This window comes from Saccoglossus kowalevskii, chromosome 4 (assembly GCF_978046115.1).
Source record: "Saccoglossus kowalevskii chromosome 4, keSacKowa6.1, whole genome shotgun sequence".
In the NCBI taxonomy this organism is placed as follows: Eukaryota; Metazoa; Hemichordata; class Enteropneusta; family Harrimaniidae; genus Saccoglossus; species Saccoglossus kowalevskii.
The window spans coordinates 27,511,648-27,538,179 of record NC_140644.1 but is presented as its reverse complement, the minus strand read 5'-3'; the positions used below and the strand labels follow the sequence as shown (position 1 = coordinate 27,538,179).

Below are 26,532 nucleotides of genomic sequence, written 5' to 3'. Positions count from 1 at the left end.
TTTGTTTTCACCATGATGGTTGCCAGGCAGTGAAAATTCCTGGATGTCCACCCCAAGATGAACTAAAATTTTGTCACAATGTACAAATAACCTTTGTACAAAAATTCCTGTGACACAGCTACAAACACTTACAAAATATTCACAATAAACACTGAATGCAACATTTCAAATTCAGCTGTTTGATTTCCGCCAAATTTATCAAAGCAATCATTACAAGAGGTTAATTAGGGGAAGTAAGACAGGTCATTAGTTGTACCACGCATAGATTAATCAACCATAAACATTCCTTAACCTTTCAAATGCTATCACCCCCTCCTCCTCGCTAAAAATTTGGTGAAACATTTTGTGCATACGTACTGAATGTACTTTTCTACAAATTTTGCTATGTGCTACAAATCTTACTTAATCAACGATTTTGAATCAACAAAATTATTCTAGTTTACGTTGTGAGAGGTGACACTAGTAAACTTTACAGTTCAAAGTACTAACACATAGATTCAATGAATACAATAACAAGGAAATCGGTGTGATTCATTTTTCGGAAATAACATTGGAAATGTTCATAGGAAATAAATTTTTGATTACTTCACATTAGTACAAGAAATTTTCTAAATCTTTAATCAAGTAATAACAAAAGAAATTAGGACCAGCCATTCACCATCTAATAAGAAATCTAAACTATTTCCCTTTTTTATGAAGTAAGCAGCTCATTCAATATGGAAGGATGATAATCCTACACAAAGATGACTTACGCATAGTCAGAAACAACCGACATGTACTTGTATTGTAACAAAACTTAACAATTTGGATCTTTCATACATAATGACTGCCTTTTTAAAAATCATGTGTTTGTTTTAAAAATTCATTAATTCATTTTTAGAGAATCAGAAAGGTTAATATCAGTGAACATTTTCACTGGGGCAAATGAGACAGGGAATCACAGTGAACATTTTCACTGGGGCAAATGAGACAGGGAAACACAGTGAGCATTTCACTGGGGCAAATGAGACAGGGAATCACAGTGAACATTTCACTGGGGCAAATGAGACAGGGAATCACAGTGAACATTTCACTGGGGCAAATGAGACAGAGAATCACAGTGAACATTTCACTGGGGCAAATGAGACAGGGAATTACAGTGAACATTTCACTGGGGCAAATGAGACAGGGAATCACAGCGAGCATTTCACTGGGGTAAATGAGACAGGGAATCACAGTGAACATTTCACTGGGGCAAATGAGACAGGGAATCACTGTGAACATTTCACTGGGGCAAATGAGACAGGGAATCACAGTGAACATTTCACTGGGGCAAATGAGACAGGGAATCACAGTGAGCATTTCACTGGGGCAAATGAGACAGGGAATCACAGTGAACATTTCACTGGGGCAAATGAGACAGGGAATCACAGTGAGCATTTCACTGGGGCAAATGAGACAGGGAAACACAGTGAGCATTTCACTGGGGCAAATGAGACAGGGAATCACAGTGAACATTTCACTGGGGCAAATGAGACAGATAATCACAGTGAGCATTTCACTGGGGCAAATGAGACAGGGAAACACAGTGAGCATTTCACTGGGGCAAATGAGACAGGGAAACACAGTGAGCATTTCACTGGGGCAAATGAGACAGGGAAACACAGTGAGCATTTCACTGGGGCAAATGAGACAGATAATCACAGTGACTTTGGTCTTCCTAAAATCAAATATAGAATTTAATTGTTGACTTTTGTACAGCCACAGACTCTTTGAAAGTAGATATATGGCCAACCATTGCCATTACACAAGAGAATATGGTCAATTAAACTGTCTGGAGAAAAAAGGAGATAATTTATAAAAAAGGAGATAATTTATAAAAACGGACACAAATATCTATTTTCTGTCATCAAGTCTTATAAAATAAATTAATATGCCTCCCTTTATTTTATTTTTCAAATCAGTTTAATAGAAATGCTGTCCGTTTGACCTACTGAGAAGTTGAATAATTCATAGCAAATAAAAACAAAAACTGTCACTTTACTATTTTATGTTAAGTTGTACCGTATGTACTAAAATTCCACTCTAGCCTGACTGAATACTATGTCAATGAGAAAACGCTATGGTAAAGAAAAACTTAAACATGAATCTCAGAAGAAGAAATTATTAACAAATTTTAATATTACTATGTAAGAATATTTAAATTCGAAAGTGATTATGCGTCTTTGGGATGAAATATTGAGATGCATGTCCAAATAATACCATGGCTATCTAACCAACAGTACAATAGGCCAGTATATGTGGCCTGTTAATGAGAAAAATCCCATTAATGTGCCTCTTCTTTGAAGGCGCAGACATTAGACAGAGTGTGAACAAGTTAGTCAGTTATTCGCTGTCAAGTGAAACCAAGACGAGGAAAACATTGGAATTCCATTACATAGATAAAATATTATTGTTTCCCTGAAAAGCACTCAACACAGAAATGTAATGAAGTCTGTGAAAAAAAAAAATATGGATAATATTTAAATGGTTGTTTCAATATTTCAGTCAAATCATTGATACACTATGGGGTTTCTCACTCTTCAAGGCAAAATTTCCTAGGAAATACTCCCCAAATGAGAAATGGATACATTTCATCAAACGATGGGCACTTAAGCTGGGTATAATGAAGACAGGTACATGTACCAGTACAGCTACTGATTACATGTAAGCAGCTCTATGATGTTATTGATGAGATAGAGTCAAATTGGGTCACAGATAATTTTATCTAAAGGATCTTAAGATGTAAAGTAATATAAAAGGAAGGGATAATTTATCTATCTACTGCTGTCTTATGAATGCATGAAACAAAAAATAAAATTCTTACCATTATCAAATTCTCGCATCAATCCCATTACAAATGATGTACGGTTAATCACAATGCCAAGAGAACTCTAGACAAATATCTACATGTACACATATCTTCTAAGTACACAATTAACGTAAATGTGTGGCTGTCTTTTCCCAAAAAAAACACACGAAATAACAAAATAGCACCACTGGTCAGCTACAGTAATAAGCCCTGGAGAGGCAACAGCAACTGAACTCTATCAGATGTTGTCACTGTCTTTGCCACATTCAAAGTGGGCTGGGTTTGGCTTGTGCTACGTACTGATACTGCCACCATGTGGTCCAATCACAGAGAGAGTTCTTAAAGGTCATGAATAATAATAACACACCTACGGTTTCACGTTAGATTGCCGGTGATGGAACGATGCAGTCTCAAGCAATCCAATATACTTCATCAAATGCAAAGGGGGAACTACATGCCTTGCATACTAATTAGCAATCCCGGAGGAACTACACTACAATTGCAATTTCTAGACATGTCTCAGACTAGGGTAACAGACAGTTCTAATCACCCTTTTTACAACAGTCTTCCGCATTTTCTTGGCAGGACTAGGGCTAGGGCTAGGGCAAGTTGTGACGTCTTTTAGCACTGAATTTTACCCTCACAATGAGATGAACATATTACACATACTAAACAAGCTTCTTAGAAAAAAACAATAACTGGGAGCACTTAAAAATCAAACTACTCTGAGAGTTGTATTTAAAGAAAAAAACATTTTCTCTTTTTATGATTACAAAAATTGAAAATAAAAAAAATAATGATATATTTAATTTGTTCTATGTCAACTTTGAATTTTGGTTATTGTGTAATACTGATGGGAATTTTTGATTTACTAGGAAGAGATGTACAGTGACAAGATGAGACAAGCTAGACAAAGATTGAATTGGAATCGCACTATGAAGAAGGAGATCAAAATAGATTGGAGGGGTCCAGACTAGATTGGAGGGGTCCAGATTAGATTAGAGGGCTCCAAACTAAATGGGAGGAGCTCAGACTAAATGGGAAGAGCTCGGACTAAATGAGAGGGGCTCAGACTAAATGGGGGGGGGGGGGGCTCAGACTAAATTTGGGGCTGTCAGACTAAATGGGAAAGGTCCAGGCTGGATGGAAGGGGTCCAGGCTGGATGGAAGGGGTCCAGACTGGATGGAAGGAGTCCAGACTGGATGGAAGGAGTCCAGACTGGATGGAAGGAGTCCAGACTGGATGGAAGGAGTCCAGACTGGATGGAAGGAGTCCGAACTGGATGAAGGAGTCCGGACTGAATGGGAGGGGTCAAGACTAGAAGAAGCCCTATTTAATGTAGTGTTATTTTAGAGTGCAGCCCTTCTTGATGTACACATTTCAAAGTGCAGCCCTCCTTGATGTACAATGCTATTTCAGAGAGATGCCCTCCTTGATGTACAATGCTATTTCAAAATGCAGCCCTCCTTGATGTACAATGCTATTTCAGAGAGATGCCCTCCTTGATGTACAATGCTATTTCAGAGTGCAGCCCTCCTTGATGTACAATGCTATTTCAGAGAGATGCCCTCCTTGATGTACAATGCTATTTCAAAATGCAGCCCTCCTTGATGTACAATGATATTTCAGAGTGCAGCCCTCCTTGATTTACAATATTTCAGAGAGATGCCCTCCTTGATGTACAATGCTATTTCAGAGAGATGCCCTCCTTGATGTACAATGCTATTTCAAAATGCAGCCCTCCTTGATGTACAATGATATTTCAGAGTGCAGCCCTCCTTGATTTACAATATTTCAGAGAGATGCCCTCCTTGATGTACAATGCTATTTCAGAGTGCAGCCCTCCTTGATTTACAATATTTCAGAGAGATGCCCTGCTTGATGTACAATGCTATTTCAGAGTGATGCCCTCCTTGATTTACAATGCTATTTCAGAGTGCAGCCCTCCTTGATGTACAATGATATTTCAAAGAGATGCCCTCCTTGATTTACAATGATATTTCAGTGCAGCCCTCCTTGATTTACAATGATATTTCAGAGTGCAGCCCTCCTTGATTTACAATGTTATTTCAGAGTGCAGCCCTCCTTGATTTACAATGTTATTTCAGAGTGCAGCCCTCCTTGATTTACAATATTTCAGAGAGATGCCCTCCTTGATTTACAATGATATTTCAGTGCAGCCCTCCTTGATTTACAATGATATTTCAGAGTGCAGCCCTCCTTGATTTACAATGTTATTTCAGAGTGCAGCCCTCCTTGATTTACAATGTTATTTCAGAGTGCAGCCCTCATTGATTTACAATGTTATTTCAGAGTGCAGCCCTCCTTGATATACAACGCTATTTCAGAGTGCAGCCCTCCTTGATTTACAATATTTCAGAGAGATGCCCTCCTTGATGTACAATGCTATTTCAGAGTGCAGCCCTCCTTGATTTACAATTATGATATTTCAGAGAGATGCCCTCCTTGATTTACAATGCTATTTCAGAGTGCAGCCCTCCTTGATGTACAATGATATTTCAGAGAGATGCCCTCCTTGATTTACAATGATATTTCAGTGCAGCCCTCCTTGATTTACAATGATATTTCAGAGTGCAGCCCTCCTTGATTTACAATGTTATTTCAGAGTGCAGCCTTCTTTGATTTACAATGTTATTTCAGAGTGCAGCCCTCCTTGATTTACAATATTTCAGAGAGATGCCCTCCTTGATTTACAATGATATTTCAGTGCAGCCCTCCTTGATTTACAATGATATTTCAGAGTGCAGCCCTCCTTGATTTACAATGTTATTTCAGAGTGCAGCTCTCCTTGATTTACAATGTTATTTCAGAGTGCAGCCCTCATTGATTTACAATGTTATTTCAGAGTGCAGCCCTCCTTGATATACAACGCTATTTCAGAGTGCAGCCCTTCTTGATTTACAATGTTATTTCAGAGAAATGCCCTCCTTGATGTACAATGATATTTCAGAGTGCAGCCCTTCTTGATTTACAATATTTCAGATAGATGCCCTCCTTGATGTACAATGCTATTTCAGAGTGCAGCCCTCCTTGATTTACAATGATATTTCAGAGTGCAGCCCTCCTTGATTTACAATGATATTTCAGAGAGATGCCTCCTTGATTTACAATATTTCAGAGTGCAGCCCTCCTTGATGTACAATATTTCAGAGAGATGCCCTCCTTGATGTACAATGCTATTTCAGAGTGCAGCCCTCCTTGATTTACAATATTTCAGAGAGATGCCCTCCTTGATGTACAATGCTATTTCAGAGTGCAGCCCTCCTTGATTTACAATGATATTTCAGAGTGCAGCCCTCCTTGATTTACAATGATATTTCAGAGATGCCCTCCTTGATTTACAATGATATTTCAGAGTGCAGCCCTCCTTGATGTACAATGCTATTTCAGAGTGATGCCCTCCTTGATTTACAATGCTATTTCGGAGTGCAGCCCTCCTTGATGTACAATGATAATTCAGAGAGATGCCCTCCTTGATTTACAATGATATTTCAGAGTGCAGCCCTCCTTGATTTACAATGATATTTCAGAGTGCAGCCCTCCTTGATGTACAATGCTATTTCAAAGTGCAGCCCTCCTTGATGTACAATGCTATTTCAAAGTGCAGCCCTCCTTGATGTACAATGATATTTCAGAGAGATGCCCTCCTTGATGTACAATGCTATTTCGGAGTGCAGCGCTCCTTGATGTACAATATTATTTCAGAGTGCAGCCCACCTTGATTTACAATGATATTTCAGAGTGCAGCCCTCCTTGATTTACAATATTTCAGATAGATGCCCTCCTTGATGTACAATGATATTTTAGAGTGCAGCCCTCCTTGATTTACAATGTTATTTCAGAGTGCAGCCCTCCTTGATTTACAATATTTCAGAGAGAGGCCCTCCTTGATGTACAATGCTATTTCAGAGTGCAGCCCTACTTGATTTACAATGATATTTCAGAGAGATGCCCTCCTTGATATACAATGCTATTTCAGAGTGCAGCCCTCCTTCATGTACAATATTTCAGAGAGATGCCCTCCTTGATGTACAATGCTATTTCAGAGTGCAGCCCTCCTTCATGTACAATATTTCTGAGAGATGCCCTCCTAAGCTTGATGTACAAAGCTATTTCAGAGTGCAGCCCTCCTTGATGTACAATATTTCAGAGATGCCCTCCTTGGTGTAGAATGTTATTTCAGAGTGCAGCCCTCCTTGATGTACAATGCTATTTCAGAGAGATGCCCTCCTTGATGTACAATGTTATTTCAGAGTGCAGCCCTCCTTGATGTACAATATTTCAGAGATGCCCTCCTTGATGTACAATATTTCAGAGTGATGCCCTCCTTGATGTACAATATTTCAGAGAGATGCCCTCCTTGATGTACAATATTTCAGAGAGATGCCCTCCTTGATGTACAATATTTCAGAGAGATGCCCTCCTTGATGTACAATATTTCAGAGAGATGCCCTCCTTGATGTACAATGCTATTTCAGAGAGATGCCCTCCTTGATGTACAATATTTCAGAGAGATGCCCTCCTTGATGTACAATGTTATTTCAGAGTGCAGCCCTCCTTGATGTACAATATTTCAGAGATGCCCTCCTTGATGTACAATATTTCAGAGTGATGCCCTCCTTGATGTACAATATTTCAGAGAGATGCCCTCCTTGATGTACAATATTTCAGAGAGATGCCCTCCTTGATGTACAATATTTCAGAGAGATGCCCTCCTTGATGTACAATATTTCAGAGAGATGCCCTCCTTGATGTACAATGCTATTTCAGAGAGATGCCCTCCTTGATGTACAATATTTCAGAGTGCAGCCTTCCTTGACATACAAAGCTATTCCCATATATCCTCACATTAGTTTTATAGGTGTTCCCTAACTATGAAATGAGATGTCAATAACCATTTAGACACCTCAAGTAAGATGCAAACATAGTTGTTACAGCACTTGGAAGACTATCTTGTATTTCCTTTTAAGTGAGATAGACAGGTACACATGAACAATAGGAGTCTAAAAACGGTATCAATAAACCAGTGAGTGAAGCAAACATCATTTACACAGGAAGTGTATAATGCCCTTTTTGTCACTTGGCATTGTGAAGGTATGGCAGCTGCATGCCAACCTACAAACACAAAGTGATGAACAATTTCACCCTTTAAAGCAGCATCCCTTCAGCATGACAGGAAGTAAAGACTATTCTAAAATGAAGGAGGGGATGGCAGGATTCTATGTGAGGGGGAAGCGTTTATTTTAATAGATGAATGTACAGAAAAAAGTAAGTGGTTGTTTTCTCACTTATTTGATCCAAGAAATTAATACAGACCAAAAATTACTCTTACTAATCTTTTGATTTTATTCTCCATACTTTTTTAGCAGTAAAATCTGATGTTGAAAGATAGATAAGTTGTTGATTGCAGCGAGAATTTGTGGTAATCTGTCAAGAAGCACATTGATATTATGTATTCCAAACTCCTAGCTATCTGCATGGTTCTAGTCTGACCACTCATTTTATTTTCAAGCACAAAGGAAGCATTTGAACAGTCTGATGAATGTTTTGATGCATACTTGTTACAAACATTTTACCCTCTAGAAACTGTCGCTTTACACAAGAGTTTTCATTTTTGAGTGGAACAGTTAATAAATAATTCACTATACTATGAAGCCTTTTATTTACATATATATAAACAACTAGAACCCATCGGCTTAATCTTATCATATCATTCCCAGAAGAGAGGAGGAAATTATTTATTCATAAAGTCTTGAATATTTAGATGAATATGGCACAGTATCGACCACTCCTACAAACTTGCACTACAATTTGCATCCATCAGTGAATATAAACAAAGTAAGTGCAAATAATGAATCAATTTATAGCGCATTTGTAATTTTTCTCTCAGTCATGTTTTAATGGAATTTATCTGAAATCACTTTCTAGCAATTTTTGTTTGTGGTGTAAAGTGAAATTTGAATAGGAGAAGAAAATTTGTATTTATCATAGCGCCCTCTAGTAACAAACTGCCCTCTTGTGCTCAAGGCAAGTATTTCTTTCTTTTTTAGTTTGTGGTTAATTGCCATGAAATGGACGAGTCACTTCTAAGCACTAGTTTCTATGGTAATGTTCTTTACAGATGAAAGGTACTCAGACTGGAATGTCTTAGTGACTTACAAAACTGGAAATAGGTGGTAAAAGCAGTAAACTGATTCGTCAAACCACTATTACTACCGTAGTTTATATGGCGGTGGTGGCCATGCCATGTCCTGTTCGATATGGAACTCATAGTGAAGTACACAACGTGTGTAAAATACATTGTTTATTTACATGAATTCGAACACGTGCTGCGCGACAACCACTGCCCTTTAATCAACATCCTTGAAAAAAAAATGTTAAATGAGAGCATCCATGACCACAAAATAACTAACCAGTTTGAACACAATATTATTTTCCACAAAATTTGGAGGAAACATTTTGCACATTTGTATTTACTTTTTTGAACCAAACTGACTTTGACTGAATAGCCTGATCAAAATTGTTTAAAAAATCTGAAGAAAATTATAAAGGTTTATTTTGACCTGGCTGTGCAAAGGGTTAATAAAACACTGAATAATTTATCAAGCACTATATGGATCATCAGTTTTCATTATTAATCTAGCTAAAGAGCATTACAGAAAAACTTGGCCCAACATTGTGATAGGAAATAAAGATCTAACGCTGAGAAAATGCAATCCTGTCGAACAGTGAACTGAGATGAACTCGCATCTGTTTAGCAGCAGGGGAATACAGAATTATCTCGGAAACACCACTGAGGCTCGTAAATATGAATATCTACACATATCAATGCTGGTGACACACCTGCCATATGTACGAGCAAGCTACCTTCTCTAAGACTGTGATGGATACCAAAAACTATTATACAAACAGAAAGAGAATATGACAGATAGACAAATCTAATTATACACGACCACAGATTGGATCATTTTGACTTTTTAGGGTCACTGACCCCCTCAAGGTAACCAATTACACATGCAAGAGATGTGAAAAGGTACCTATGTCCTATATACATAATATCTTAACACAGACGATGTAGTACAATTTATCACAGTGTGTTATTGTAATCACCCGAGGCAAGAAAAATAACAGTTTCATTTTGTCTTGAATATTGTAATTTATATATGAAGGTTCTTTTCAAAGCAAACCCATAAATGAGATTTAAAGCTATTTAAAGGGAGCATAGTGAAAGTAATAAAGCCTTACGAATACAATAATAAGTTGAATAATTTAAACAGCGTCATAGAAAGTCACTTTGAAATCAAATTGTCCAATGACGTAATCAGGGTGAATTTATCTGTTATTTCACAAGTCAAAGAATTTGTAGCTTTTTTTATGACTTTTTCAGAACTAAACAGACAGAAGAAACTATTTTCTGTTCTTTGTGATCATTAGTGAAATTGAACGTATAACAGAACAAACATAGGTAATAGCGTCATATACAAAACATCACATGGGATTCAACATTTGATGGTGATCAATTTTGAGTAATGGTATCTCAACGCAATATTCCAAGATTGCTATTTCCACATTGAGCTATAATTCAAAATTGTTTGATTTTTGCGACAGACATTCAGTCTGTGCAATATACAAGACTTTGCAAAATGCAATACTTTGTACATAAAAGATGATGAGTATAAACAACCTCCACTTTCGATATATCAAGTTTTTCAATTTTTAATATAATTAATGAAATCTTTTTTTTTTTTGTTTCTTTTACATGTACATGTAGGCATAAATTTATGAATTTTAATATCGTCCACTGTCATATTGATGACCTGCATTTCAAAATATATGCATTTCATAAAAACCTGCATATTATGCATTTGTAAACCAGGGGTTTTTCTAAAAAAAACTGCAAGAGGGAGCACTGCAATTCAGCGACGCCACCAAGTAAAGGAGATAGGGTTCTCTCTACCAGGGTGTGAAGTTTTTGATAATTCTAAAATGGAGCATGCGATGGCTTCCTTGGGGCCTAAATTACTATCAGACAGGTCACAGTTGAAGACTGTGGCCACATGTGATCCCTGGTCATTCAGAATTTTATGGTTACCAAAGGATCTGCTCCTCAGGTTAAGGGGGCATGAGGGCGCTGCGCCCCTGTTCCCTGGTAAACTATTTTTGATTTTGTGTGTTAATATAAGTCTTGAATATACGTATAGTAGTTTGATTCAGACTGTTGTGGGCTTAAAATAATTCTGCAGTGTTTTTGTTCAGGTTGTAAACTAAGGATTGATAACAAATCACTGGGTTTGAAAAGAATTTTGATCTGCTTCACAAACTGAACACCATTCTATTTTCAGTAAGATTTCGTAATTGTAACAAAGCCTATTTCATTGATGTTCACACTTTAATCCTCTAACTGTTTTCTTTAGTTACTTTTCATACAATAAGCGTGCATAATTTTTGCGTATTTTTCCCAAAAACGATGATCAAGAACGTGAACCAATGAGAAATATGTTAATTTATTCAAATGTTGCACCAACATTTTGGTGATAATTATGGAACTCAAAAAAGAAATGGATCATTGCAGCTACAAATTGTTTTAAGGTATGACTTTGTAAAGCAGTATATTCAAAAAGCATTTTAGTAATTTCTAAAACTTTCATGAAACTGCTTGGATCATCTAAGGTTTTAATGTTTAGTATCACAAGACTATAAGTGACAACAATAGATCACTAAGACTGATGGTTGGCTTACTATCTGGAGTTGCCTTTTTCAAGAGAAATAATTATCAGCAATGGCATTGTTTTCTGCAGAAAATATCAGGTCAGTATTAGAATGGACTACTTAGCATTTTTATAATAAAAGCAAAGTTATTTTAAATTTCAATGTAGCTCTCTAAGTATATGAAAAAATAAAAGTGAATTACTGTTGACTACTATGATTTATTATTATTATAATGATGAAAATCCAAAAAATTATGCAACTTTATTCAGTTTTTTTTGTTTGTTTTTTCAGGAATGGGCATCTTGAAATTTTCATTTTCAAGTAAAATGTAAGAATTCAGAATTGGTAAATTTCAAACTGGGATAAGATGATACTCACCCATGACACCACCTTGGCCATCATTGTAATCTCGCCAGTCCGTGGCCATAATGGAATGTAACATCTACAAGTAGTCGGTGTGTCTATATATGATGAACCTACACACTACTTTAAATTGTAAATTGGCCGACCTGCTTATCTTTGTCTTGCACTCTTCCTGCAGGGGGAAAAAGAAAAAAAAGCTCTTAGTTGTGGGACCACATGCAGAGAGAGATGTTATCGTTATCTCACAAAAGTTGTAATAGTTGATTCTGAATTAATTGATTAATCTGAGTGGACATTACACACTCATCTACCCCTATGCGCAATCAAGAAAAAACCTGATTAAGAATGGTATGATACGGGTATTATACTAGCTGACTATGTGTTTTAAATGGCATATATTATGATATTTTGGCTGCGATTCAAATTGAACAACATGGCAATGCTTGATGTAACCCAGACATGGGCAGCTATATGTCTGTCATGTAGTCCTGACAGCACATAATTAAATACATCATTCTGGTATTGGTTTGACCACTCCATGTACAATGCTAGCATTCATAGCCTGCTACTCAAAGTAAAGCCGATAAAAAACTACTTAAATCAGTCATTTGCAATATTTGGTTTTTTGAACAAACAACTGATCCACAGTTGTGTAGCATGGTGCAATAACCAATACACCATTGTCGTTAAGTCCCTATGTTAAGCCTCACACATTAATCGTGCCAAATGGTTAACTACGCAGGATTGCAAATTTATCCGAGCTTCAAAATTATATGCTATATAATGAGTTTCTTAATACTGTAATTATATTATAATTATTCACAATTTTGATATTATTCTGGAGACTGTAAATAATTTGATAATTGTCAATTTAAAATATTCTAAAGCCAAGTCATTGTTAATGACATAGTCCTCGTTGGAATTAGGGGTAATGTTATTCATGCCAAAAATAATGTAATATGGACCAAAAGCATACTTAATAATTTAGAGTGAATAATTGGCTGGTCTAGTATCAACAGAAATTAGATGTATTAAATGACTCTTCCAAAATCGTAATATATGGTAAGGAATTAAATAATGATTTCATTTGTCCAGGCCACAAATTTGAACAAAAACTGGCAAAGCATACATAAGATAGTACATTTTCAAAAAACAAAATGGCTGCGAGCCATCTTGGATTGAATCTGCATGTGCATATTTTCCAGATAAAGTACTAGGCACATGCAAAGAATGAACAGATTTGGTCTACAGGGTGCTGAAATATGACTTCAGATGGACGAGTGGATGGACAGACGAAAGAACTGACTGACAGAAGGACGTACAGACGGAGACCGAATTATAAATCCCTGTTTCGAACTTTGTTCTAACGGGGACTAATAAACAGGCACAAGTTATTAAAGATATTTGTTAACATGTTGAACCACAACCTCAAATAGGAAAAGTGACAACTAACTCAATTTAAGTATCACTAATCAAACAATACTTTTGACAGCACCAAATTCCTCTGCCTGTATTACCATACAAAGCCTAATGAGGAAACCATCTCACACATACTAGGTAATCAAAAATATTTTAACAAACTGTCCTTTCCAGAATAACAGGTTGACCGTTAGAAAATCTCAGTGAGGGTAAATTTTGAAAAAATATATATATTGTACAAAACATTCCCATGCACACTTGACAGGCTTTTAAAAAACTAAAATTACAGCAACATCATGTGAAGAATAAATGTAGCTCAATAGTGAACGAAAAAAAAGTTTGTGAATCCAACCCATGGCCAAATGGTGAAAGCCTAAATATATCAATTATTTTCCCAATCAGTTTACAAATTTTAACAGTGGTTTAATCTTGGTGGGAGGTATAAAGTAAGAGAACACCAGCACAATATGAAACAAATTACAGCTCAGTGTGGAGACTATATGACACCACAGCAGGAGGCAAACATTTGACAAAACCAATGCCAGTGATGTTTCCCATATGAGTAAAGCCCACTGACTGTACAGTTAGCATAATACGGCACCATGTGAGAAAACCCACTGACTGTACAGTTAGCCAAATACCATGTGAGAAAATTCACTGACTGTACAGTTAGCATAATACGGCACCATGTGAGAAAACCCACTGACTGTACAGTTAGCCAAATACCATGTGAGAAAACCCACTGACTGTACAGTTAGCATAATGTGAGCAAACCCACTGACTGTACAGTTAGCATAATACCATGTGAGAAAACCCACTGACTGTACAGTTAGCCAAATACTATGTGAGAAAACCCACTGACTGTACAGTTAGCATAATGTGAGCAAACCCACTGACTGTACAGTTAGCATAACACAAGGACTGTTTGTAATTCTTTGCACAAAGGATAAATCCACACCAGTATGTTATCAATACATAAGTATTGGTTATTTCAGTTCTGAGCCAGAGACTCAATACATCATTAGTATTTCAATACAAACAACTCTGTCTCTAAGTAGACTAGAAGTACAAAGCTACGCTGTTCATTGATGTACATCATTATCCATGATAGGCATGCATGCAAGACTTGCTGCATACATGCAGGACATAGAAACCAATATGTTGTTGTGAATATTGAATATTTTTTTTAATGATAATCTTTAGGGGGTTCTGGATAAATTCTTTTATTTTACGCTAATCATGAATAAAAAGAGAATGTCCACAGACAGAAAACATGCACAAGTATGGTGATATATGGTCAACTTTTTTTCGAGGGGGCGGGGAATTATTTATTTATTTGTATATTAATTCATTTAAGATTTAAGCCTGAGTAAACATTTGTTTTGGTCTCACAAGCCAAATAGTATGACACATATTACAACTTTACTGCTATTTGATTATAGGATATAAAATGTAAACGAGACGGAGAATGAAAAGATAACTTGACACTATTTTTCACACACCCCACCCCCTTTGATAATGGAATAGCTGACCTGTGATAGAACAGGTTATTGCACTACTGTTGTCAATTATAAATAATAATAAACAGACATAGTACTATCACCTGGGCATATTCCATGTACATGTTGTGCTTACAAGCTTACAGTTGTCAATTAGCACTAATTAATGCCAAAGGGGTGAAAAAGTTAAATTACTATAGCACAGTGGACTGGCATTGATCAAATGCTGCCTGGCAGCTAAGTTCAATATCGTTCATGTGTGATGTCCAGGGGTTTTCTCAGCTTTGGGTGAGAATGTACCATGATGCCACAGAAAATCACTACTTAACATTGTGTCTATGACCACGTACATGTATATGTATATATGTGTTATTAAATCAAAGCATTTTGTGAAAAGTATCATTTTAAGGGGAAATGTTTTTATATTTAAACTAATAAGATGTACCGGTAAAAGAGCAAATAAATGGACAATGTTTAAAAAGTAGCCCCTGTTTAGAACTAGTAACCATCTTTCCAATACATTTACAAAACGTTTTACATTGAAAATGCAAGTACACACCAGTCCAATTGTACTCAGTGTGAAGTTTACAACAAAGTACAACCCCCTTATAAAACAAGGATCATTACGGAAATAGTAAGTTTGGTATTTGTTGCATATACTTTGTAATGTGCACCACACCATACACATACTGTAGAGACAAACAGAAGTCTACAACAGGGAGGCACCAGTTTTACTTTGTCTGAAAGCAATACACCAAGACAAGCTGTTTGTATTCACCTAAATTGATACATGAGAAAGCAGGAATTCTGACAAAGTACAGAATGTTATATTGGAATGTTTACATGTACCCAGGGTGTGGAGTTGCACGTTAATTGCCAGACATTAACCGTGGCATAAACATTACATATAGCCTACTTGGAGCAAGAAACAATAAAGACATGCTTCAACAGTTTGCTAAAGACTTGATGTTCAACAGTTGGCTTTAAAATAAAGCAAGGCACCACAAAGTTGTATTTTTACAACTCAACTCAATGATAGTGGTAGTTATAATTGTCTGTATTCATCTTGTTAAAATATCAACATTAAAATTGTATTTTTTCTATTATACAATTTCTGTTGTAATATTTCTTTATGTTTTTAGCATTTTCCCCAAAATATTCTTGAAAAAAAAAAAAAAAATTGTTATACCATATATTTACTTTTGGGAAAAGAGATGACTAACTATTACCACATGGACAACAATTCAGTACTAATTAATAAAAAAATGTCCATCTGTAATTGGACAGGAAACTGTGAAGAACATGACATTTCTCAGAGAGGGAAGTTACCAGATTAAAGATAACAATTTTAGACATGCGTGTACATTATGATCCAATCAATAAATATAATACATTTTTAAAATGACATTTTAAGTATTTTTACTTGGAATTTATATGTTGTATTCACAGAAAGAATAAACCACTGAAAAGTAACACTCTGCAAGTTTGATCCTACTGATGAGGAGTTGGTGAAAATAAAAGTAACACTCTGCAAGTTTGATCCTACTGATGAGGAGTTGGTGAAAATAAAAGTAACACTCTGCAAGTTTGATCCTACTGATGAGGAGTTGGTGAAAATAAAAGTAACACTCTGCAAGTTTGATCCTACTGATGAGGAGTTGGTGAAAATAAAAGTAACACTCTGCAAGTTTGATCCTACTGATGAGGAGTTGGTGAAAATAAAAGTAACACTCTGCAAGTTTGATCCTACTGATGAGGAGTTGGTGAAAATAAAAGTAACACTCTGCAAGTTTGATCCTACTGATGAGGAGTTGGTGAAAATAAAAGTAACACTCTGCAAGTTTGATCCTACTGATGAGGAGTTGGTGAAAATAAAAGTAACACTCTGCAAGTTTGATCCTACTGATGAGGAGTTGGTGAGAATAAAAGTAACACTCTGCAAGTTTGATCCTACTGATGAGGAGTTGGTGAGAATAAAAGTAACACTCTGCAAGTTTGATCCTACTGATGAGGAGTTGGTGAAAATGTATTTCACAAACATATTAGTGATTATTAACTACTTTCCAATATTTCAAAACAATGTACCTTGTACTGTATTTGCTCTATTGGAAGCGTATTTTCAATAGAAGCAGTTGTATACAAACGACTACATTTATCACATATTGGTTCATGACATACAATGACCAGACACACTCTATAATTCAGGTAAACATATCCGACGCGACGGAATTTCCGAAAGTAATCCGGACGCTGTTATATCCCCTACTAATAGAACAAATACAGTAACCATTCCCCCACATAGATTTTAAGAAAGATTTGATGAAAATTACTTGAGGTATCATTAACACAAATTATTAATGATGTAGACAACAAAGACATATTATTCCCCATGCCTTGTAATCTTCAGTATTATTGTGGGCAAGATAGTAATTATAATTAGATACCATCACATGTCACACAGATCACCAACACAGCATATGACATCCAGGGAACACCCAGTATAAAATAATTGTGATGCAAAGAGCTGACAAAAACACATACGTCACCATTAATTGAACCATAGGATGAAAAATAGCCATGAAATGAACGAATCAACAAAAAGCCAGACACAATAAAATACATAAACTTACGGTTAGAGCCTTGAAGCTGGAATGCAATGGTTTGTGAAAAGGTTTTTAGAAAAGTGGTGTTAGTTTACGGCTTAAGTGACTGTTTAGTTAGTCATAGGGATCATTTATCAATGGGTGACCAGCCACAACAATTTACCACAAATTCCCAAAAGCAGCTTTTCAAAATCCAAACACTTGACACGATTTAAAGGTTGGATCCCAAGGCTTGCATCTCGACATTAAAAACACCATACTTCAATTAATTCCCCAGGAGCCATTGGCAAGGACAGACCCAGAAATATATGGATACTGCATTTATTATAATTCAGATGAACAATCCCATCATGCCTATAGCTTGTCTATATGGTTAAAGGGCAGTGGTTGTTATGTGTTATCTAGAAAAAAACTGCAAGAGGGAGCACTGCAATTCAGCGACGCCACCAAGTAAGGGAGATAGGGTTCGCCCTACCAGGGTGTGGAGTTTTTGATAATTCTAAAATGGAGCATTCTATGGCTTCCTTGGGGCCAAAATTACTATCAGACAGGTCACAGTTGATGACTGTGGCCACATGTGATCCCTGGTCAATCAGAATTTTATGGTTGCCAGAGGATCTGCTCCCCAGGGTAAGGGGGCACATGGCCATGGCATGAGGGTGCTGCGCCCATGTTCCTTTGTTTAAAAAAATCCCTCATTCAGAGCGATGTGGTCTTCTAGTTGAAATCATGAATGAGAGTCTTGATGGACGTTGCCACCAACTTCAACTCTTTGGAGTCTTTTGATGTGTTCTAATCATTTTAAGAATTGTCTTTTTAAACCTTTGCAGTATCTCTTTTTGCATGTATTGATCTGTACAACAATCAAAGTCGCTATCTTTGTTAATACGAGACCCATTGTGCGTCGCATGAACCACTAGAGTATTGAAATGCAGTAATTCCTGCAGATAAGACCATAAGTTGAACACTAATGTGATCTATGTCAAACCCTTTCTTACGCAATTAGTAGTCAATCTTTTCAGAGTAAGATGAATTACCAAGTAGCGAATGGAGAGATCAACCCTTTTAATGCCATACTATAATTTCTTCTGCAAAAAATGTGGAGCTACATTTTGCTTATTTTCATGTATAATTGTTTTGGTAAGTAATTTTGAAAAATGATTTTGTTAAAGAAAAACAGAAATTGACACTTGGCAGCATTCAAAGTGTGTGCCCCCAGCAGGTGAATACAAGCAGCCATTTATATTATTAGTAATTGTTGCAATTTCATTTGATGAAGTAAAATTTACATGGAAATCAGTTTTAAATTGTATACAGAATATTTAAACTTATTTTGGGTATTACCTGAGTACCAACATACCATGCACTACCATAGAGCACAGCATAAATATATAATTTTGGGTATTACCCGAGTACCAACATACCATGCACTGCCATAGAGCACAGCATAAATATATAATTTTGGGTATTACCCGAGTACCAACATACCATGCACTACCATAGAGCACAGCATAAATATATAATTTTGGGTATTACCCGTGTACCAACATACCATGCACTACCATAGAGCACAGCATAAATATATAATTTTGGGTATTACCCGTGTACCAACATACCATGCACTACCATAGAGCACAGCATAAATATATAATTTTGGGTATTACCCGTGTACCAACATACCATGCACTACCATAGAGCACAGCATAAATATATAATTTTGGGTATTACCCGAGTACCAACTTACCATGCACTACCATAGAGCACAGCATAAATATATAATTTTGGGTATTACCCGAGTACCAACATACCATGCACTACCATAGAGCACAGCATAAATATATAATTTTCTCTATTACATATATGAGGTGTATCTATGGTCAAAATATTTATAAGTATAGTGAATGCACATTTTTGGTTATGGTGCGTTTTTATTGGAGATGCACTTCTGATAGATACTGATAACACAATAGGGTATTCATGATGGAATATTGCTGCATAATCAGAAATGAATGTGAAGAAACTGTCTTTCCGCACACAGGATTGTAGACCTGATGACCTTTTTTAGATACATGTTAACTCAATTGTTGGTAATTACAAGCAATAGAAAGAAATTTACTCAGAAAAAAATCAATTTCCGAATCTTGCCACAGCTGGTACTGTTTGTACTTGACCTTATTTCTTTTATCCATCAACAAATCACTTTTTTTGTACAGATTCTCATTTATTAAATTGACGTTAATCCTGTGTACAGGTATAAATTTCAAGGGTTCATTCATTCTAGGGTTTATAGCAGTGCTCCAGCTAAGCTGATATGACGCGACACTGACGCACACAAATTTTCCATGATGCAACGAGTTGTGCTAATTCAATGGTGGGTCATTGATGCAACAGAAAATCATAAATTGATATAGTGATCTTGAAAAACATCCCACTATAGTTATAAAGTTTGTAATTTCAGAAAATGAAATTCTCATTTAATAAACAATATTTTTTTAAACGTAAAAACAAAGAGATCAGGGGATGCAACTTTTTTTTGTGCAAGTTACTAATACAGTCACATACATTGTCATTGTTTCCTTGAAGACCAACCTAATTTTAACTTGATTTTGGGGGTTTCATCTTAATTCAGAATCCATACAAAATCAGTCCTGTTAGACAGTATGCTGGTTTGCAGTATTGAAGACATCATGCAAAGATCTCACTGAAATCACACAACGAGCAGTTTACATAATGTCACAGCACAATAACCCACATCTGGAAACTGGAATATTTAATATTCTGGAAGCTGCATACCTTTGCTTATATTTGCTCATTTTATATAATATTAAATAACAGCAGAAACATATGCTGGGAGTCAAACAAAGATATTATTCACAAATATAATTCTATATTTGAAATTCACGGGAGAATATTAGATGAACTTTATAGGGATTCTCACAGTCGGATCTACGTCACGATCCCCCAAACGTTGCCAGGACCAATCACAAACAGGAAAAGACAATGAATTTTCGGATTAACACTTCTGTTTTCCCCCACGCTAACCAAATTTCCCCCACGCTAACGAAAACATCTTTTGTTTTCCACTGACTTCCTGTTCCGGTCCGTCTGTAAGAATTGCAAGTGTCTGAAAACTAACGCCACCACAGTGAAGGACTTTCTTGAATTTGACAGGCAAATATCTGTCAATCTGTTTATCAATGAGAGAGAGAGAGAGAAAGACCAGGTGGTTGATATCTTACATCATGGCTATTACGTTAGCGTAAAAACAGGTGAATTATAATGATGTTTTTATCACTTGAAGCAGGAGAAGTAGGCAGGTTACAAAGACACGTTTTTTTTGGTACTTTGTACCACTTTAAAATGTTCTTACACATTCCTGGCAGTGTATTGGATAGGTAAACAAGAAACTAGAACAAGAAGAAAGACGTCTTTTGTTATAATTCAGAGTTTTTGAAATATAAAGAGCAACATTAACACCGAGTTCTAATGTCGTAATCAATCTCACTTCAATTTTCAATAAATTCCAACCCTACTATATCTAAAGACAAATGTTTTGTATTTATATTTTTTATTAACAGATAATTGCTGAAAAACTGAATTTAGAAGAATTAAGTAAACCTTATATAGATGCTTTTCTTGGAGATGGAAATGTTAGACATTTGAGGTTAAGTTCAGAGTCTTCTGGTTAATACTTCCAGGAAAATTGCAATATCAATAACCATACAGAATTCCCTGTACAAATGCTGGACAAATAACCTATTTTCAGCATTACATGTGTTTGTATTGGAGGTGTGTTTCCCATAAAAGAAATAAGACACCCTACTTCATTAAGACAGGGTTCAATACCCCTGTATATGCATACTCCATTCATACAGATGTTATGTCGTAATCAATAGAAGACAGTCACATGTTGGTAAAAGTCACTTTATAGAAAAGTCATTACACAATGACTCCCAGACTGCAATCACTGCTGACAAGTACAGCACAATAGTCAACTCAGTACGGGTGATGAAACACAGACGATAGAGTCAAATGTTTGACTGTCAGTGATGTCATGTCAACAATGGAACACAAAACCAACTCCTTATCTCTGTAGGAAGGCACTATGTAGGCGGTGAATGTAACCATTGACTTGCAAACATTCTAGATCTGCATGATGGTGGTCTAACGTCCTTGTTGTCCACGTTGTTGTGAACATCCATAAGTTCAAAATACTTGAAAGACAAATGGGTGGCGTCAATGCCAAATTGTACTTCCTGGACTTTGAATATAATAATGAGGGGTCTTAAGTTTCAGACAAGTCTGTTATAAAAATACACTGGATGCAATGTTATCACCAAAAGTAGCAACACAAAGATAATTTAGTACAAATATCCCTATATTATTTGTCCAGTATGGTTGGTTGACTTTAACACAACAATGACTTAGAATGATTTAGTGTGGTCCAGTGTTCTAAAAATAATCAACACACCAAGCTTGTAGAAACAAACTACGTTCTTTTTCAACCTTCACTTCCTGCCGAACTGAGACTGACCTACAAACACATAAATGTTTATGTTACGTCTATTTATTTTTAAAAAGTAAAATAAACATAGCTCATTAAATGGTCTCTTTGCTTTTTTTTTAAACAAATTAAACTCTACAAGGAAGAGGACAAAATATGCAAAAGACACACTGCCGTAATGTCATTCTCCATCAATGGAAACTCCATGGAAACACAGAAGCTCACTAACTACGCCTTGTATCTCGATTGACAATATTGACATGGTATTGACAAGCCCATACAATAAGTTTGACATTAACACAATCCATGACGATTTATTAACAATTGTTTACTAATCTGAAGCATCTGAACAAAACACATCGTGCGTGTATCTCCGGGAATCAGAACTTCAGAAAAGATAAAACGGAATTCACTCAGACAAGTACAACAGGAAATCAATAGTGATTATTTAGTAATCCGGATTTACCTGAAAAAGTGATTTGTCAATCATTTGGTATTTGAAGGAATTCAAATTGTGCATCTAAGCATGTACCTCCAATGTTAAATTGGGAAGAAATTCTTGTTTATATGACGACAAAATGCACACATTGAACACATTATCTTTATTATTTTTTTTCCCATCAGCAGTACCGTATTTGCTCTATTAAAAAAGCATCTCCAATAGAAGCTCATATAAACCAACAATTGCATTTATTGTATACTCAATCATCAACATGTTACTTGTACTTATTTTGACCATAGAGCACCTCAGTCAGTAATGTACAGATGTATATGTTATAATAGAAACTGGTGCAAAAAACGACAAGATGACAATTTTTCCAACAAAATCAGAGTCTTGTTTCTCGTAAAATTGTCTGGATACTCTTATTCTTTAAGAGGGATGTTAATGAGTCAAGAACTTAACTTTCAAATAATGTAATTTGTGTGGACACCTGTGAGATTGTCTGATTTAAGAACATGACAAGCTTATCAGTGATTGGTTAGAATAGATCATGTGATTTGTATGGACACCTGTCAGATTCTCTGATTTAAGAACATGAAAAGCTTATCAGTAATTGGTCAGAATAGATCATGTGATTTGTATGAACACCTGTCAGATTTTCTGATTTAAGAACATGAAAAGCTTATCAGTGATTGGTTAGAATAGATCATGTGATTTGTGTTGACACCTGTCAGATTTTCTGATTTAAGAACATGAAAAGCTTATCAGTGATTGGTCAGAATAGATCATGTGATTTGTATGGACACCTGTCAGATTTTCTGATTTAAGAACATGAAAAGCTTATCAGTGATTGGTTAGAATAGATCATGTGATTTGTATGGACACCTGTCAGATTCTCTGATTTAAGAACATGAAAAGCTTATCAGTGATTGGTTAGAATAGATCATGTGATTAGTATGGACACCTGTCAGATTTTCTGATTTAAGAACATGAAAAGCTTATCAGTGATTGGTTAGAATAGATCATGTGATTTGTATGGACACCTGTCAGATTCTCTGATTTAAGAACATGAAAAGCTTATCAGTGATTGGTTAGAATAGATCATGTGATTTGTGTGGACACCTGTCAGATTTTTTGATTTAAGAACATGAAAAGCTTATCAGTGATTGGTTAGAATAGATCATGTGATTTGTATGAACACCTGTCAGATTTTCTGATTTAAGAACATGAAAAGCTTATCAGTGATTGGTTAAAATAGATAGTGTGATTTGTATGGACACCTGTCAGATTCTCTGATTTAAGAACATGAAAAGCTTATCAGTGATTGGTTAGAATAGATCATGTGATTTGTGTGGACATCTGTCAGATTTTTTGATTTAAGAACATGAAAAGCTTATCAGTGATTGGTTAGAATAGATCTCAGGTAATTTGCATCATGGGGGATCTATAAAAAAAAAACTACATGTTACAATCTCAAAAATTTTAGTTTTTTTCTTCTTTTTTTCAATTCAAGAATAAATTTTACTATTTTACTACTGTTTTAAAAACCAAAATATTAATGACAACTTTAACATGCCTCTAAATGATACATTGAGTACCCAAATATCACATACCTGGTCTTTGCGATTGATACACTGCTACTTTCTCTATACTTCAATGTGCATCCAAAAGTGATCTACATACCGACACTGTTTTTATAATACCAACAACACTGGGATGCCGTGACACACTGGCGACTAAACAAAGCCTGCTTGCAAATAACTCAGTACACAGCCATATAACACATACTGTTAACTGCTGTAGGCAATTCAGAATCAAAAACCAGCCTTATCAGATCGTTGGTTAAAATGAACAACAGCACAATAAAATATTATACAAAAGGCAGATGACAGACAATACATCACGTCACAACCACTTTCCTCCTCTGCTTTAAAAAAAAAACATCTAAGATTCTACAAACGTCAGTTGCCTCACCATGGCAACAAAATTTAATGGGAGTCTGTATCCTATCCCTATAGCAACTGATCATATTTTCGTTTTTTTCTCCAGTGAGTGCATCTACAACCAAATTGGGTTTTCAACTTCAATTAACACATCTTAAATTTATTTGTACTGATATGGTTGCTGCTGGTAGCAGCAACCAAATCGCAGCGAATGCCGGGATGTAATGTAACTATAGGTGAATACCATATACAATCCTCAAGAAGATGTTTCAAGGAGCCATTATGAATTTGGAACTATGCCAAGTTTTACAGAGTATACTTGATACATTAAAGCTAACTGATGCAGTGGTATTGGCTTACATTACAAAGCAACTTTCTGCTTTTATTTTAATGAACTTTCTTTAAACCCAGCCGACAATTAAAGATTCATTATTATCACTGATAAGGCCAAACAAGTATATTTCTTTCTAGTCAACATTCCTGTCAGTTTAAAACGAATATTTACAATTTTTTTTTCTGCTTTCAGCCAAAAATTTGTTAAAATGATAGGAAAAAACAGCAAAAAATAAATAAAAGGGCTCTTTAGCCTAAATTATCCATACTTTTTTAAAAAAAAAAACGAGTTTTGGAACAGTTCTTGTCGATGTCCTCGATTTACAAGATCTGACTGGTTAATACAGTTGGTGACTAAATAATTGTAATACATTTAAAGGATACTGATATGAAATAAATTATTTAGCAGCAAGATACCGGTACTACTGGTTAAAATTTAACAGACGGTTCTTTCAACAGGCCTACACACTCTGACATCATTTTTTGTTAAATTTTTGGCAAAAGTGCCATGCATAGATCAGCTTGCGATATATTGTGACAGCTTTGATAGATGCATTATTTTATGCATATGACAAGAGTGAACAATACCATTGTTTTATTTTCTTGCCAGTCACAACATTAATGAATGTGCAAACAACGGTAACAAAGGAGTTCCACTACATAAGGGGGATATTGAACCACCAAATTATAAAAATTTCCTGATGACTTACAACACCCCAACTATTAATGTTGTCACATTAAGTATTCCACAACCCACAATTAACACAGGCAGCATCAGATGATGGGAATACAGTGTATTATTTCTATGCAGGTAACTGAAGCATATGAATCTGTGTGTCATCTATATTTTGTTATGCTTAATCAGACATCTCAGATTTGCAAATGACTTTAAGGGGTGTAAAAAGGTCAATACACAAATATGCAAAGCTGAATATCCGGTCTCCTTTCTGAACTCACAAGATGAAATCATCCCAACTTTTCAATATTTGTGTTTGATATTACATGTTTACACATGCAGATTTCGATGTGAATTGAAAACAGTGTTTTCGCAGCACAGATATTTTAAGATCTAGAAAAAGAGCTCCTGGTCAGCTCCCAAATTCAATGTATCACAAAGGTAATTCTGGCTCAGTATTTAAAGCAAGGGTATATAGCTGCACATATGACAAACAGCCATAGCATGCTTCTGTTTACAAATAAGTGTCTACCCATGAGCCTTTGCATTTTTAGCATGTGTTGTTATCATCGCTTGGGACTCAATTCACTCTTCTGCTTTAAGGAAATATGAAAAATGTGGGAAAAGCCTTTTTAAGCAGGCATTTATCATCAATATGAATGAGTTTTGAACATTTTTTAACAACAAAAATTTTACGGTTTACAGAATGGTTTAACAATACTTATTTTTAACCAGAATTACATGTACTTTGAATACTCTGCCACCACACAGACAAAAACCTGACAAATCTACTTTTTTTTATTTCCAATTGCTTTTACACCCATTGGCATTTACGTACATAGTGGGAAAACCACATCTGCAAATATTGTTGAGGCAATTAACACTGGCCACCAGCTATCTCAGCTGGTAGTAGATTTCCCAGACGTGCAAGATTGCTCATTTACAAAAGAAGAAAAGAAAAAGTAAACTGCCATGCTTGTCTGGACACCCCTGAGGCAGACACACAACACAGACAGACATGTGGACAGTACACCACACATCTGTCTCAAGGCATTCAGATCTTTCAGTTTCTTTGCTGGTTTTGACATGTAGTGATATCCACAGCCTCAAGCAGCGCTACACACATAGATATTCATTAGATCGCTGTGCAGTAATTTTCCCCCGTCTAATTTGTGATTACGCTCATTCA

At 35.8% G+C, this 26,532-nt stretch overlaps 1 protein-coding gene across 3 annotated transcripts in view; it reads right to left on the bottom strand.

Moving 5' to 3' along the window:
- LOC100371081 (uncharacterized) overlaps positions 1 to 26,532 on the bottom strand; it is a 144,597-nt gene that overhangs the window by 43,972 nt on the left and 74,093 nt on the right. For 2 of the 3 annotated variants that reach the window (XM_085498042.1, XM_085498041.1), the window contains one exon: positions 11,940 to 12,096. In XM_085498042.1, coding sequence (XP_085354168.1) covers positions 11,940 to 12,003 — 64 coding nt within the window. In that variant the 5' untranslated portion in view covers positions 12,004 to 12,096. Of the gene's footprint in view, positions 1 to 2,845; positions 3,129 to 11,939; positions 12,097 to 26,532 lie in introns of those variants that run through there. The other variant, XM_085498043.1, reaches the window with a different exon arrangement.